Genomic DNA, 17,712 nt, shown 5'->3' with positions numbered 1-17,712 from the left:
ATATATACTGGTGACACAAATGGGGTCTATTATCAATGCCGGTACTCCGGTTTCCTTTCACACCCCTACCACTGATAGGAAATATAGATTGTTAGCTCCATTGGGGATAGCAAGTGATTATAATGTCTGTCTATAAAGCGTTAAGGAATATGTCAGTGCTATATAAGTGAGTAAAATAATCATAATAATATGTACACTATGGAAGGTCACTTTAAAGAAAAACTCCTGCAAAATTTTTTTTTTCTGACCTGCTAGAAAGCTACATGATGTAATCTTCCTACCAGTGGCTGTATTTGTGAGCTATCCCCTCCCTTCTGCTTCTCGGCTGTGTCATGTGACCAGCAATCAGACTTTCCAAATAACACAGCATCTTATGTGTGGACAGGAAGTCACTTTCTCTATGTATTCCTATGGGAGCCTCACTCTCAGTCTCATAGGAATGAATAGAGAAGTTGCTGACTTCCTGTCCTGTGTCAGTTGGAGATCAGAGAGTTGGTCACATGACACAGCTGAGGATCAGAAGGGAGGGGATAGCTCACAAATACAGTCACTGATGAGAAGATTACATTTACTACAGTTTACATCATGTACATTTCTAGCAGGTTGGAGAATAAAAAAATTTGTGGGAGTTGTTCTTTATCTACTGGGCTCTAAATGGGAACTACTATTGAGTGGGTCTGGGCCCTAAATTGGGAGAAATATTAGCTGGATGCATAAAAAAGGAATTATTAATTAGTTGTGTTCTGTGTGTCATAACATAACAATACATACATGTATATCTGCCACAAGCAGCCCTAAGGCAAGAAGCCCTGCTTGAAGCCTGTTAGCACCTCTTAAGTCACAGCAAAAATGCAACAACCCATGGATGTAGAGCATTTGATCCTGCTGGTCCAGGATCATCCAGCCATATGGGACACCACCAGTGACAGATACCATGAACACCTACTCAAGGAGCTGGCCTGTAAGTAGAGGTGTACTAAAACATTGCCACTTGTGGCCCTATAGTCCTACTGTAATTTCAGTAAATAGTTACCCCCATTTGTCAAGGTCTGTCTTATAACGTGCTTCAATTATGTATACTAGAGATGAGCGAATCGGATCCCACAAAGTGGAATTTGATCCGAATTTCAGGATGAATTTGATTAGCCTAGAAGTCAAATTTTCTCGTGCTTCGTGTCAGTGAATCGATTTAAGGCTACTTTCACACTCGTGTTTTGTGCAGATTTGTCATGGACGGATCCGTTCAGATAATACAACCTTCTGCATCCGTTCAGAACGGATTTGTTTGTATTATCTTTAACATACCAAAGATGGATCCATCTTGAACACCATTGAAAGTCAATGGAGGACGGATCCGTTTGGCTCAGTTTCATCAGACAGACACCAAAACGCTCCAAAGTGGAATGGAGACTGAACTGATGTAAACAGATGCATTCTGAGCGGATCCTTTGCCATTCAGAATGCATTAGAATGCAAACTGATCCGTTTTGGACCGCTTGTGAGAGCCCTGAACGGATCTCACAAACGGAAAGTCAAAACGCGAGTGTGAAAGTAAACTAACCTGAAATAGTATAAAAAACTAAAAAATTCAAACTTACCTCCTCTATTTGCTCGCGACGGGCCACCAGCCTCCATCTTGCTTGAAGATCTCGGCCGAAATCCTGTGCGGTGCGAGATTACATCATCACGCTGGCCGGCGTGATGACATCATACGTCACCACACCAGCCGGCATGATGGCGTAATCTCGCGCTGCAAAGGATTTCGGCCAAGATCTTCAAGCAATATGGCGGCGACCGGCCCTTTTCGAGAGCAAATGAAGGCAGTAAGTTTGATTTTTATTTTTATTATTGTTAATTGTATACTTAGATGCCGCAATCATGTATTAACGCGGCATCTGAGGGGTACAATGATGGGGGCTGTGCTATCGCAGCTCCGTGTCATTGCACCCGCTACTTACAAAAAAATGCGCTTCATGACGAAGTAATTCATCAGAAAGCAAATTTTTTTCTGAAATTCGGTGAATCAGCCGAAACAAACTTTTAAGAAATTCGCTCATCTCTAATGTATACCCTTAAAACTATGTCATGACTGTTGTTATTTAAGTTTAAATTTCATTTTAATTTGTTTGGTCAAAGTGAAAGATCTTAAGTCAAGATGGGCCTCAGGCAGAGACCAATACAAAAAATACCTGTGACAGAATGGGTCCAGTGGTTACACACCATCCAAAAAACATCCCTACACATTTGATCAGATGTTGGGCTTTTTGAAATGCATAATGGAAACCTGCCCATAAGTATGTCATCTTATCAATATTCTAACAAATGTGGTGTCTGTCGGTGGCTTAAAGGTGACATTATGTTAGCACTAATGGCCCCTTTGGTGCATAAAATAGTGCCAATGTACGGCAGTGTATATGAAGTGGTGACCTGAAGCAGTGACCCGTTAAGAAGTAGCTAAGAGGAGAATGGGAGTGGTAGTTATGGCACTGACATAAGTTGTATTTGTTGACAGGGGTTGTCCTCAATGCTATGCTCCCTGGCTCTTCAACGTTGAAAGACCCTGGCATTGTGGTTCCTGGCTGGTGTAAGGTGGGCTGCCCTTGATCTTATGGGGTTTAGAAGTGCAAGGCAGGGCTCCCTTGTAGTGCAAGGCCATATGTAGGTGACAGTGGTGCAGGCGTTGGGTGTAAAGCAATGATGAGATTGTTATAGGGACTACAAATCCTGTGTTGTGCACTATTGATTTTGCTGTTCAAAAGCCAAGACACTGGCGAAAGTAAACACAGTCTCTCTAGAGTACATGCTTAATCTGTTGAAGGCTGAATATGGGCCAGCAGATTGCAATACAGCTGAATCTGAGTTTCTGTTTCTATGATATCCAGTCAAATTCCCAAAAAGTCCATCTGGGGAAATGTCATTTACATTAGGTACTGCAGTTCCCACTGCAGAATGATGATCGACAAAACTGGGGTCTCTTGCCACTGAACTGTCCACATTAACAAAACAACATATTCTGGTCTTGGATTCACTTTGCATATAACAGTAAATGAAGTCTTTTATCATATTAAGGCTTTTACAGTGGTCCTCTGGCCCACTGCATGGTCATCATTGCTTTGTGAATAAATTAAATTTTTCTTAATGTTTACCAAAACAAGTTTAGTGGCAATTCGATGGAAGAAACCCAGGACCAACAGATGGTGGAGGAGGAGGTGGAGGAAGGGGCTGAATTTGAAGCATAGGCCACTCCAATGGACCGTCCTAAGGTTCCAGATCAATTAAACACCACAATGGACTCCATCAACTGCATACTATGTTCATTGTCCTCAGTCTCAAAGGAAGCACAATGTACTTCCTCCTTCAGGGCACGAATCAATGAGCGGGTGCTGGAGTACCTTGAGAAGAGCGCTCTACAGGGTATGGAGCAGGCTTTCTTAAAATCTCTAGCACCCCTTATCTACAGGATCCCTGAGGTGGTACGTAATCGGGCGCAAATGGTGGTAATGACTGTATTGGAGGCATTTGTTCCATCAAATGATCCATCCTCCATACTGCATGCTATAAATGCAGTATGAGTACGAGGAGCTCTTTCCAAAGGCTTCAACTGCTCCATGCACGCATTATTGAGGGATGGAATTGCCCCCCCCCCCTCCTATATAGTCTATACTGCCATGGCTAAACTGCCATGGCCCCCTACCCAGTCCTTAGGGCACGTGAGTGGCAGCATGCACATGCCTGAATCGGCTTCAGTCTGTGGCTGGCCACTTATGTGTATTTATGGCCACTTAAGTGTATTTAAGGCATCTGAACTTTAGTTAGTCTAATCTCGCTAGTCATAATAAAGGTGCACTTATTTATGTCTGACTGCTCATGCACTGAACTTTGCATGTTTACCGTATCTGAGCCTATACTGCCTGTCCCGACCACTTCATGTTTATTGCATAGACCCTCAGCTGCCAACTCCGCCCTCTGATTTGTTTCACGCACATATTCTGCCTGTCCTGACCTCGGACTGTTTCCTGACAGTGAGTATTGTCTGATCCTGTCACGATACTAGTGGAATACTGCTGGAATCCAATGGCAGGGACAAGGCCTAAACACAGGAGGCACCGGAGTCTTGAACAGGAGGTAGCAGGAATGCAGATGAAGGCAGGGATCCAGACGAGAGGTCAGGGGGAAACCCAGCGAGCGGTCGGCAGGTGTCCAGGAGTAGCAGGGTAAACCGAAAGGAGAAGGAACAAACCAGAGAGCAAGTTCCAGGCGAGAGGACTGCACAAGCAGGAGCTAAAACACAATACTCAAGCAATGAGTAACATGCTTGAGAGGTTTATATATGAAACAGGAAGTAAGATGGCACCCAGCTGAGACACAATCCACCATCTTAACTGAAAAAAAAAGCTTAAGGGCAAGACAGTCTGGACTAAACAGACATAACAGGATGATTCCTGACTACTCTCACCTCAACAGCGGCCTCTGGACGAGACCTGGCTTAGTCTCCCAGGATCCCATAACCCTACCACTTAATGAGGTATTGTAGATGGTTCCTGAAAATTCTGGAGTCCAAGATTTTCTCTACAACAAACTGTTCTTGCCCATCTATCTCCACCGCATCGGGAGGAGGAGGTACACGTTCTGGAAAAGGGTTGGGCACGGCAGGCTTTAGTAGAGACACATGAAAAACAGGATGAATCTTCATAGATCGTGGGAGCTTGAGCCGAACAGCTACTGGACTAATTATCCCGATAATCTTATAAGGCCCAACAAACTTCTGTCCTAGTTTTGGTGAAGGAACCTTAAGTTTCACATTTCTAGTGGAAAGCCATACTTTATCCCCTATTTTAAAGATTGGTGCTGGACTACGAAATTTATCTGCCACCTTATTGTAATTTTCTTGAGCCCTCTCTAATGTTCCTTTTATTAGCTCTAAATTTTGCTGTAATGCAGAGATCCTTTCCGCGACTGCTGGAATAGGTGAAACAGCAGGGAATTTGGGAAGAATATTTGGATGATACCCCAAATTTGCAAAGAAAGGAGTTTGCTTGGTGGAGGCATTTTAGGAGTTATTGTAAGAGAACATAGCCACAAGAAGCAGATCGACCCAATCATCTTATAAATGACAGATATAGCATCGGAGATACTTTTCCAGACTCTGATTTGTGCGTTCAGTTTGTCCATTAGATTGTGGGTGAAAGGAGGTTGATAGATTAATATCAATTTTAAGTGCTGTGCAAAAACTAAGCCAAAATTTTGATGTAAACTGCACCCCACAATCTGAGATAACTTCATCAGGAACTCCATTAAAATGAAACACATTCTGAACTACAAGGTCAGCTATATTTTTGGCAGAAGGTAGGCTGGTACATGGAATGAAATGTGCAGCCTTGGTGAGCCGGTCAACTACTACCAGAATAGTATTTTTTCCCTTATAGATAGGTAAATCTATGATAAAGTCCATGGAAATAGAACCCCAGGGACGAGAGGAGACTGACAAAGGCTGTAATAAACCCATGGGTGAAGAACGTGGAGTCTTGCATCTAGCACAAACGTCACTTGACACAACATATTTCCTTACATCCTGTTGATAATTGGGCCACCAAAAGAAGCGGGATAAAAATTCCTGTGTCTTCTAGAATCATGGACTAACTTTAGAATTTTCAGTCTTATTGTTTCGGGTATATATAGCTGCTGCCCATGGGTCCACACCTTTTTCTTAAGCATTAAATGCACATCATCAGGTGGTTGAGACAGCAAGGAGTTAGTGTCATAGGCCTTTTTTATCTCTTCAAGCAAGTCCTTATCATGGATTACTCCCACAAAATTAGACTTAGGAACAATAATCTTGAGCGGAATCGTAGAAGTGGAATCATTTGAAAAGATTCTAGATAGAGCATCTGCATTGTCGTTACGGGAACCGGGCCTGTAAGAGATTACAAAGTTGAATTGATTGAGGAAGAGACTCCAACAAGCTTGGCAAGGAGATAAACATTTGGCAGATCTAACGAATTCCTAATTACGGTGATCAGTCAGAACTATTATTTGCTGTGAGATTCCTTGAAGATGATGTCTTCAATCCTTAAAAGCTGCAATGATAGCTAACAGTTATTTATTCCCCACATCATAATTCTTCTCAGCAGGGACATAGGGAGAAAAAAGATGCAATAAACCCTTGTCTCCTGTTCTCTGAGACAGAATAGCCCCTATAGCATAGTCTGATGCATCTACTTCCACAATGAAGGCGAGTTCTGGGTCGGGGTGAACTAATACAGGGGCTGTAGTGAACTTGGACTTTAGGATACAAAAGGATTCCTGTGCTTGAGGAGACCAGGCAAAAACATTTTTTTCTTAGTCAACTGTGTAATAGGAGTAATTATCTCTGAGAAATTCTTAGTGAAGCATCTATAAAAATTGGCAAAAATTATGAAACGTTGAACATCTTTTATGCTGCTGGGAGTAGGCCAGTCTACTATTGCTTTAATCTTGCTAGAGTCCATGTGTAGACCATGAGGTGAAATGATATAGCCAAGAAATTGGATCTCAGTCTGGTGAAATTCACATTTTTCAATCTTAATGTAAAGTTGATTCTTAGACTTTCCAAAATGAGTCTCACATGTCTCTGATGTTCTTCCATAGAGTTGGAGAAGATCAAGATATCGTCCAAATAGATGACTACAAGCTGGTCCAGAAGATCTCTGAAGATATCATTGCCGAGATGTTGAAAAGTGGCCGGGGCATTGCAAAGACCAAAAGGCATAACAAGATATTCTAAATGTCCGTAATGTGACCTAAAAGCCGTCTTCCATTTATCTCCAGATCTGATACGGACCAGGTTATAGGCGCCTCGCAGGTCTAACTTGGTAAAAATTTGTGCATGTTGCACTCTCTCCAAAAGCTCGGGGATCAATGGTAGAGGATAACTGTTTTTGATTGTAATTTTGTTAAGTAATCAATGCAAGGACTTAGAGAACCGTCCTTCTTAACAAAGAATATAGGAGCCACCGCCGGTGAGGAAGATGGGCGGATAAGCCACTTAGCCTGATTTTATTCTATGAAGTCCTTGAGGGCTTTTAGTTCAGGGCCTGCCAAAGGGTAGATGTTTCCAAAAGGTATAGATGCACCAGGAAGCAATTCTATTGGATAATCGTAGGGTCAGTGTGGGATAAGCTTGTCCGCATTTTGTTTATCGCAAATGTCCGCAAATTCCTTATATACAGAGGGTAACTCTATTACCTTATTATCTTGAGCCAGATTTTCTGAACCTTGTTCAGACTGAGCTGTCGAAAGAACATTCTCCACTGGGAAGCTTATTTTTTTGGTTTCCCAGTTGATAACAGGGTTCTGTACTTGCAACAAGGGTAGGCCTAGAATAACAGGGAAATGTGGAGAAGAGATCAATAGAAACGATAGGACTTCACGGTGATGGGGTGTTTTAATTATTTCAAGTGGTTCCGTCTCTTGATCCACTGGCCCTGAGCTCAGTGGAGATCCATCTATGGTCTCCATTACCACGGGTGAGAGTTTTTTCTGAAATTTAACCCCATGCCTTTGAGCAAACGAAAGGTCCATGAAATTTCCACTAGCCCCGGAGTCCACCATAGCAGAGGTGGATATCCACTGAGAGTTAATCAAGAACTTAATGTGAAGGAAGCAATGGGAGTCTTTATTCTCTTTCTTTATATGAGGGGCCACCGATGAAATGGAATGGATGATTGCTTTCTCAGAAAATTCTGTTTCCGAAGCAATTGATTCTCCATCTGAAAAGTCAGGATCTGTAATAGCTGCCACCAACCTACATGGACAGCTAGGGCAGTTAATAAGGAAGTGGTCACACTTTCCACAGTAAAGGCATAGACTTTCCCGGAGCCTGTGCTCCCTTCCATCAACAATTTCACGTCTTAGTATGGAATCTACTTGCACAGACTCACTTCCTTATTCTCTGTAAATCTTTCCTTGGGGTTCCTTGGAAATGGAGACAGGAAAGGAGGGGGACTGCTTAGTATCATAATTCAAGGTAGCCCATTTCTCTTGTCGTTGTTCAGGCAGTTGGGTATCGATTCGAATGCAATGGTTAATAAAAGCATCCAAACCTAAAGGGGCCTCTGCACGGGCAAGTTAATCTTTTAATGCGCTGCATAGTTCTTTCCTAAAAAAATAAAAAATTTGCTGCGTCGTTCCAATCGGTGTCGACAGCCCACCTCTTGAACTCCATTGCATACTCTGACAGGGCATCTGCCCTGGAGCAATGCTAGTAATGCTGCTTCAGCTGTAGCACCTTGATTGGGATCGTCAAACTATTGACTCATGGCATCGATAAAGTCCTCTAAGTTATTTAGCCGGGCGTCTTGAGTCTCAATCAACGGACTAGCCCAGGCAATAGCTTTATGTGTCAGCAGCATAATAATACATAAGACTTTAGATCTATCAGTAGGAAACTGAGTTGAATTTGCATCAAAGTATAGCCTACATTGATTGGGGAATCCCTGGAATTTGTCATGGTCTCCGCCAAATCTGAATGGTGGCAACTTAGGGGTCATTGCAGACACTGTAGTGGGTGGTACAGAAACTCAATTCTCCAAGTGGACAATCCAGTCAGATAATGTCTACACGGTACCACGTAGCTCTTGAATCGCTTGTCCATAAATTTGGATGTTGTGGGAAGTCTGTCCTTCAAAGGCGTCATATTTATTTTTTAAAGTCTGCATCTCGGTGTGCATATTAGCCATAGCAGTCTGCAGTTGCTTAATGCGAACCTCTAAACTCCCAGTTCCGGCGGACTCCATTTTGGGCTTGAGTATTCTGTCACGATACTAGTGGAATACTGCTGGAATCCAATGGCAGGTACAAGGCCTAAACACAGGAGGCACCGGAGTCTTGAACAGAAGGTAGCAGGAATCCAGATGAAGGCAGGGATCCAGATGAGAGGTCAGGGGTAAAACCAGTGAGCGGTCGTCAGGTATCCAGGAGTAGCAGGGTAAACCGCAAGACGGTTCCAGACGAGAGGGCTGCACAAGCAGGAGCTAAAACACAATACTCAAGCAATGAGTAACAGGCTTGAGAGGTTTATATATGAAACAGGAAGTAAGATGGCACCCAGCTGAGACACAATCCACCATCTTAACTGAGGGAAAACTTGAGGGCAAGACAGTCTGAACTAAACAGACATAACAGGATGATTCCTGACAGATCCCTTGTATATGACAGTTGTGGGTCAGCTGCCAACTACACCGGGACTATTCCAAGAGGTAGTGGCCCAGTGGATCCTCTGCAGTGGTCAGGGTCCCTATACAGATGTTAAAGTTATGAAGTATCCTAGAACTGGGAGCCTTCAAAGTGTTAATTTGGTACATTACTAAAATGATTAATGCTTTCTATTATGCTTTGTATTCCCAGAAGCTTTCTATAGGTGGCACTGTTTACTTAAGTTTGCCCTGAATCAGCAGAGGGAACTAGCTTTCACCTGTAAGGGAGGAGCTTTCTAGTTAGTATTGCATCAATCATTTGAGTTTAGCTCTGCCTGTCATTCAGGGCAGATGCTAGTTCGTTCTGAGCTTTGCTTGAGAGAGAAGCAGAAGCCTAGCTTGTGGGAAGTTGGAGGCAAGGAAAATTACAATTTTTCTGGGAGAAACATCATTCCTTTGAAGGAGAGAATTTGTGAGGGAAGGAGGAGCAGATATTGAGATAGTGGCTAGGATCACAAGGCCACGGGTGTTAGCAAGGTATTTGTTCAGTATGACTATAGGCTTTGCTGATTGTGGACGTTAACGGCACCTTTCACACTTATATAACAGCTTGGCCAACCGTTTGTAGTATTTGCACCTGCCGTACCTGCAATATTTATTTTTGAGAGTTTTAGACGCCTGTGATTGTCTCAGGGACTACTACTCCTATTATCTTTATAGTTGCCATTTACCTATATAGAGCAATTGGGAAGAGACTGCACTGTGACTTGCCTTGTAACTCTGCCTTGATATTGTTGGATGTATTACAACCATTCTGCACTTTAGTAAAGACTTGTTTATTTTTTTTACAATTATTCTGGCTACTGACTCCAGCACCATTCACACATCACCTACACCTCCTGCACCCATACAACACTCACACCACGGGCAGCAGCCTACCATCAGGCAGGACCCCAACATTAGGGTGTGCCTCCAGGGAAGAAGGGAAGTGACCTTCTATCATGCCCTGGCCCTGTGGAGCATTGGTGTAAGGATTGCCACTGTGAATAATTACTGCAGCCAGATCCACTATCACTCACATCCTCTGCTCCTCCCAGGCTTGCAGCAAGGAGGAATAGCCAAAAGTCAAACCTGTTAGTTAGCACAGTGGTTCCACATCCATTATCCTTAACATTGGACAAGTCACAGATTTAGTTTCTTTTTCTCTGTGCACTCTGGATATTTATTCAATGTGGTCAATAAAATACATGAATGGTGCAACTATTTGACTGTTCTTAGTTTAGTTATGTCATGTTTGTGTATATTTGCAGTTTAGATAAAAATCAGATCACATTTTATTAGTAATCAATGCAAAAATTCAGGTATCCAAAAGTGGGGGGGAAATGGCAGTGCGTCTTATGGGGCGAATGCTGCCATTTTTACATCGCTTTACGCTGATACATCGCCGGCTGCGATGCTGCACAGCGCAGCGATGTATCAGCGGGGAGGGAGGAGGGGCTGGAGGCCGGCAACTCGCTGCGGGGCCCGATGCAGTCACTGTACTCTTACACCAGGCCCCGCCGCTCACAGCAGTATACATATCTAAACAGTAATCCTTAACCTCTAGTAACTTTGACTTTAAAGCAGCTCTATCCTGTTTACTACTTACAATCAAGCTCCGGTAACAGGCCTAGCAGGCAGCAGCGTAGCGTCACTAACTCACGTCACACCCCTGCTCCTCCCACTTTATAAATGAAGCAGGCGGAGCAGGCGCGTGACATGAGTGAGTGACGTTATGCCACCACCCGCTCTGCCTGTTACTGGAGCTTGATTGTAAGTAGTAAGCAGGATATCGCTGCTTTAAAGTTAAAGTTACTCGAGGTTAAAGAGGACCTTTCACCAGAATAAAACATCTAAACTAACTATACAGACATGGAGAGCGGCGCCCAGGGATCTCCCTGCACTTACTGTTATACCTGGGCGCCGCTCCGTTCTCCCGGTATAGCCTCCGGTATCTTCATATGTTAGGCTCCACCCAGGGGAACCTGACGGCGTCTCATTCTCCCATGCTGTAGCGCTGGCCAATCGCAGCGCTCAGCTCATAGCCTGAGAGAAGAAAAAACCTCTCAGGCTTGAGCTGTAGCACTGCGATTGGCCAGCGCTACAGCATAGGAGAAAGAGACGCCGTCAGGTTCCCCTGGGTGGAGCCTAACTATGAAGATACCGGAGGCTATACCGGGAGAACGGAGCGGCGCCCAGGTATAACAGTAAGTGCAGGGGGATCCCTGGGTGCCACTCTACATGTCTGTATAGTTAGTTTAGATGTTTTATTCTGGTGAAAGGTCCTCTTTAAGGATTACTGTTTAGATATGTATACTGCTGTGAGCGGGGGGGCCCGGTGTATTCGGGGACACTGTCAGGGGGGGGATCTGTGGATGACACATATAGCATAAGATGCTATATAGTGTCATCCACAGATCCACCCATAGCATGGTCATCCACAGATCCCCCCCATAACAGTGTCATCCACAGAACCCCCTCCCCATACCAGTATCATCCAAAGATCCCCCTACCCATAATAGTGTCATCCACAGATCCCCCTCCCCATAACACTGCCACCCCCCCTCCCCATAACAGTCCACAGATCCTCCCTCCATAACAGTGTTATCCACAGATCCCCCCCATAACAGTGCCATCCACAGATCCCCCATAACAGTGTCATCCACAGATGCCCCCATAACAGAGTCATCCACAGATCCCCTCCATAACAGTGTCATCCACAGATCCTCCATAATAGTGTCATCCACAGACCACCATTAGTTCAAAACCCACCAAAAGCACACCTTTTGGTTCAACATATTTTTTTTCTTATTTTCCTCCTCAAAAACATGAGTCTTATGGGCAGGTGCGTCTTATAGGGTGAAAAATACGGTAATTTTAAAGGATTAGCTTGCATTTTTCTTGCAAATGTACATCTGTATTTGTCCTTTGATTTTAGTGCTGAATTTATTTAAAGTTGGTATCCCAACTTGACAACCCTGTCATAAGGACATCATAGAAGGGGATCTCCAACTTAGGGCTCTTTCACACTTGCGTTCTTTTCTTCCGGCATAGAGTTCTGTCGTCGGGGCTCTATGCCGGAAGAATCCTGATCAGTTTTATCCTAATGCATTCTGAATGGAGAGAAATCCGTTCAGGATGCATCAGGATGTCTTCAGTTCCGGACCGGAACATTTTTTGGCCGGAGAAAATACCGCAGCATGCTGCGCTTTTTGCTCCGGCCAAAAATCTTGAACACTTGCCGCAAGGCCGGATCCGGAATTAATGCCCATTGAAAGGCATTAATCCGGATCCGGCCTTAAGCTAAACGTCGTTTCGGCGCATTACCGGATCCGACGTTTAGCTTTTTCTGAATGGTTACCATGGCTTCCAAGACGCTAAAGTCCTGGCAGCCATGGTAAAGTGTAGTGGGGAGCAGTATACTTACCGTCCGTGCGGCTCCCTGGGCGCTTCAGAGTGACGTCAGGGCGCCCCACGCGCATGGATGACGTGATCGCATGGACACGTCATCCATGCGCATGGGGCGCTCTGACGTCATTCTGGAGCGCCCCAGGAGCCGCACGGACTGTAAGTATACTGCTCCCCCGCTCCCCACTACTACTATGGCAGCCAGGACTTTAATAGCGTCCTGGCTGCCATAGTAACACTGAACGCATTTTGAAGACTGATCCGTCTTCAAATGCTTTCAGTTCACTTGCGTTTTTCCGGATCCGGTGTGTAATTCCGGCAAATGGAGTACACGCCGGATCCGGACAACGCAAGTGTGAAAGGGCCCTTAGGATACTAAGGGTACTTTCACACTAGTGTTTTTCTTTTCCGGCATAGAGTTCCATCCTAAAGGCTCTATACCAAAAAAGAACTGATCATTTTTATCCCAATGCATTCTGAATGGAAAGCATTCCATTCAGGATGCATCAGGATGTCTTCAGTTCAGTCTTTTTGACTGATCAGGAAAGAGATAATACCACGGCATGCTACGGTTTTATCTCTGGCCAAAAATCCGGAACACTTGCCGGAATTCCGGATCCAGTTTTTTTTTACATAGGAATGTATTAGTGCCGGAATTAAAAATACCAGAATGCCGGATCTGTCCTTCCTCTTCCTCAAGTGTGAAAGTACCCTTAGGCACTTTTGACTTGAATTTATTCAGACCCCAACTGAATTGCAAGAATTGAACCCAACAAACAATTTATCTCTAAGGGTCCAAATTGTGGAATGGGTGCGGACCCATTCATTCTTTATGTGGCAGGAATGGATGCGGACAGCACACATTGTTTCCACAGCGCGCCCCCGATCTATCGTCCGCAGCTCTGGAAAAAGGTAGAACATGTCCTATTCTTGTCTGCAATTGCGGACAAGAAAAGGCAGTTCTATGGGGGTGCCAGCTGGGTGTAATGGACCCTTATTGCAACATGATTGAACAATAAAAAAATATAAAAAAGCCATTTACTAAGTTTATTATTAAAAAAAACACAGCAGGAAAGTGAACTTAAACTAGTACATGTGAATATACTGTACCTCTATGACTCTGATTTGTGCCATCAAACAACAGCACCGGGCACGAGCAAGTATAGTAAAATCTCTCTAAAAACATTATGTATGACCACCTATTTAAATCAAATTTTTCTGTAATGGATTTTCAATGTGTACATTGGTCTATTTCTCGAGCGTACCTTGCCTCTAGAAACTATTTCATACTGTAATTTTGGGTAGTATGGAGAGTGTGACACAGCGAGAGGTTTGGTCTAGGAAAACAGGTATTTTCCTCCCAGCATTTGCTGCTGGGCTGATTTACAGCCAGGTGAGGTCAAATACCGGACCGGATTTTAAATGCCGGTCCGGGTTTTGGCAGCACTGGCTGTCCTTAAATAGGCAGCTGGGCTCAGAAACCAGGTCTCTGTGTTAGGATCTGGCAGGCTTGCGTCTGGATGAAGGCTTGCTACCTGTTTGGCGTAAAAACAGGTTGGTGCTACTATCAGCAAGGACTCTTTGAGGCAGAATTGCCGCATGGTGTGAATTACCACCAACACCGCAAGGTGACTTTTAGTTTGAATATGACTGTTTGTTCTGTCACTTGCCTAAAGTGTGAATAAAACACTGAACTGTTTGATCCAAAGAACTTGTTGCTGCCTCTATACTGCGTCCACTAATCCTGTCTACCAGAGCGAGTCCCCACAATAGTTAAATGCATCTTCCATTAACTTACAGTACCTTAAAAAAGCTTTATGCTATGCTGTAGTGTATATGATTTTTGCTGAATCTCTTCATACTGAAATGGTAATCAATTGCCCTTCTCAATAAAATGTATACGAAACATAATACAGTCAAATTGTACTCTTTTGACTCATTTGGCATATATTCAGCTAATTCTGTTGGCACATCAGCGTATTATCAGAAAGTTCTCCCAACATATACTTGATAGAGACAGATAAATACATGTATTAATTAATTTAATAAGTAGGTATTAATTAATGTAACCCAACATTAGGGTGCCTATTTTAGGATTGTCTTTGCTTCTGATGCAAACCTTACGTATCATTGATACATTTGTACAGTTAAAAGATTTATGTTGGTATATGCTCGCATTTGTCTTTGCTCATTGTATTAGACTGGGGTATCCACATTTGGATTCCATTTGGAATTAGGTGCATATGAGGGTCCTTGACCCTATCATGGGTCGAGAATCAGTACCTGACTGCAGTTTCTGCAGCATTTTAATAGTTTTTCTAACTTTTTGCTACTTTTGTGTGTTTTTTTTACATTTCTTATCATTGATTCAATAATGTCATTGTCGAAATTATTGATACATGGAGGAGCGTCCATTTGTTGGTACTTTGCACCAGGATAATTGTGCACCGACACATAATAGCCAGCACATGGCTGAGCTGTAGGTTCTTGTCCATGTTGCCAGGAGGTCCACACAAGGCACGGGATTCAGCCAGTTCCCTCCAGTTCTCCAGATCCGGTTGTTAAAATTACAACTGTATCGGAGAACGCGTTACGGGCTGAGTCCCTATCCGGTGCTCTGGCGGCAGCAGGGCAGCTGGAGATGTTCACTTCCATTGCTTTGCGCACCACTGATAGTTAAGCTCCTTAGTTGGGGGGTATGTGTGTGTATAGTGTGTATATATAGTGTATTTCTGTATGTGTACCATGTATATGGTGTATTTATGTGTATGTGTGTTGCATATACAGTATATGGTGTATGTATATGTAAATATGTTTCGTGACGCTGAGTGTCCGCCGTTGAGTAGGGAACCTGTTGTTAAAATTTTGTATCCCACCCCTGGTCCACACTGATTGCTGATGAAAGAAGTATCGTACCATTTCATTGCTGTTTGTTAATGGACATGCAGTTTGCCTAAAAACCGAACTGTTGTTAGCAAAGCAAGAAGTTAACACTTCTTTCATTGGGAAGAACTGCGGACGTACAGCTCTTGGCTGCATTATGGACTATGTCTGACGCCAAGCTTGCTATGAATGAATCTCTATGTATACAGAAATTTATTAGGATATTTTTGTATTTCAGGATTTATTCCACCATTTAACCATGGTCTTTCAGCCTCTGTAGATTTAATTGTGTTGTCTTACAACACGGTGAGATACTCAGACTGGCTCCTGGCAATGTTTCTTTTCCATCTTTTATAATAAAGCTTTTTATTATTTCTTCTTAGTTTAACAATATTTTCTCAGATAAGTTATGAAGCAAGTTATATTATTTCCAACCTCCAGATGCATATCATTAAAGGAACACAAGCTCAGTTTATTAACTAGGCTAAACATATGTTTGTCAGCAGGCAGTGTTTTATCTCACAGGTTTACTACCGAAAATGAAATTTTACCACTATTTTATACTGGAGAATTGTACTATACACTATATGGTAAAATTGCTCCATTATGTTGTTAACTAGACTTCAGAGTTGATCTGAAGACACAATTTCCCAATAATTCCATGTATTCTCATTTTGACCAAATCTGGATGACATAGTACTATGCAGATTGTATAACATAGGCTTTTTTGGGGGCCATGTAGAATTCTGTTTACAATAATGGAACTTATTTAATACCTGTATGGTAATATCAATGTCCATTTAATGTGGACTTGACCTCTCTCCTCCGTCTTACATTGTTTTAGTTGCTTTTACTAATATGGATAGAAGTGTTATAATTAATAAATATTATATTATTATTGGTTAAGTGTCCTTCCATGAGTAATTTGGTATATTGGAAGAATTGTAAGTGTTATTTAATGTTATGTTCACTACTAGTGGGGATCACTTGGGGTTCTTTCTGTCTGGACCCATAGTTGCAAGAAATATGCAGTCCTATAAACCCGCCATCTAAAGAAGTGTTATCAATTTTTCAAAGGCTCATATAACATCATTTACCTAGCATACCATAATCTGGTCCTCATTCTTGGGACAGTGGCTTCATGGGTAAATGTACGTTTATACATTTCTCATCCATAAAAGTTGCTCTAGAGGTAGATCTCTGTAGGTATCTGGTCCATGAGCACCTTTACAGATGTGTATATGTACACATATAATACCACTCAATGCCCCTAGAGCATTGATGGTGAACCTTTTACAGACCGAGTGCCCAAACTGTAACCCCAAACCCATATATTTATCGCAAAGTGCCAACACGGCAACTTAACCTGAATACTACAGTTCAATATAGTTTTTATGCACGGGTGCCAGAGGCGGCACTCAGAGCCCTCTCTGTGGGCATCTACTCCTTGGAAAAAGTCTATGGTGTAACAATATGCCTTGGACTTTTTCTGCCATTCATTAGCACAGGGCGCACTATGAACAGCACAGGCAGCGCACTGAATGTAGGCAGGCTATCATAGCTAAATGATAAAGTAAATGGAAGATATACTTACCATGTTGACTCCAAAGCTACCACGAACGTCTTCAGGAGTTAACTCATACAGTAAAGCAGCACCAATAACCGCTCCCAACAGCTGGGCACAAACATAGCAAACAGCACGGAAGAGGGAGATTTGGGATGATATCAGGAAAGCCACAGTCACAGCTGGATTAAGATGGGCACCACTAACATGTCCCAAGGTTTGAACAAGGGTTCCTATGCCCAGTCCAAAAGTGAAGGAAATCTGCAGGACTGTTGGAAGTGCTGATTGCCAATTCAGCGCAGAACCCAGGCCGAAAAAGACAAATATGAAAGTACCAATGAGTTCTCCAGCGAATGCCCTTGTGAAGGGCCCAGTGCACATCTCCTTCATCGTGAATGGTTAAAGTACAGTCAAGAGAAGATAAACTGGTTGTTCCTTTTTCAAATGTTTGTCTTCTTGTGATTTCAATAAGTGATATGTACATGAACCCTGCACAAATTATATACAAGGCAAAAAGATTGCAGTGTTACAAGGGGTGGCACCCAGTCTTCAGAAAATGATAGCTCCTATCCATTACAGGCAGAATATTCTCCAGCTCCAGGCTGCACCAGTCACTCCTCCTATATTTATACTGGTATCATAACT

At 43.1% G+C, this 17,712-nt stretch overlaps 1 protein-coding gene across 1 annotated transcript in view; it reads right to left on the bottom strand.

Annotated features, from left to right (window-relative positions):
• LOC120993867 (aquaporin-2-like) overlaps positions 1 to 17,596 on the bottom strand; it is a 124,569-nt gene extending 106,973 nt beyond the window's left edge. Inside the window, exon 1 of the mRNA XM_040422338.1 lies at positions 17,098 to 17,596. Coding sequence (XP_040278272.1) covers positions 17,098 to 17,457 — 360 coding nt within the window. The 5' untranslated portion in view covers positions 17,458 to 17,596. The remainder of the gene's footprint in view (positions 1 to 17,097) is intronic.
• Positions 17,597 to 17,712: the final 116 nt, after the last annotated feature.

This window comes from Bufo bufo, chromosome 3 (genome assembly GCF_905171765.1).
Source record: "Bufo bufo chromosome 3, aBufBuf1.1, whole genome shotgun sequence".
Classification (NCBI taxonomy): Eukaryota; Metazoa; Chordata; class Amphibia; order Anura; family Bufonidae; genus Bufo; species Bufo bufo.
The sequence above is the reverse complement of the archived record's forward strand: the minus strand, read 5'-3'. Positions and strand labels throughout refer to the sequence as shown.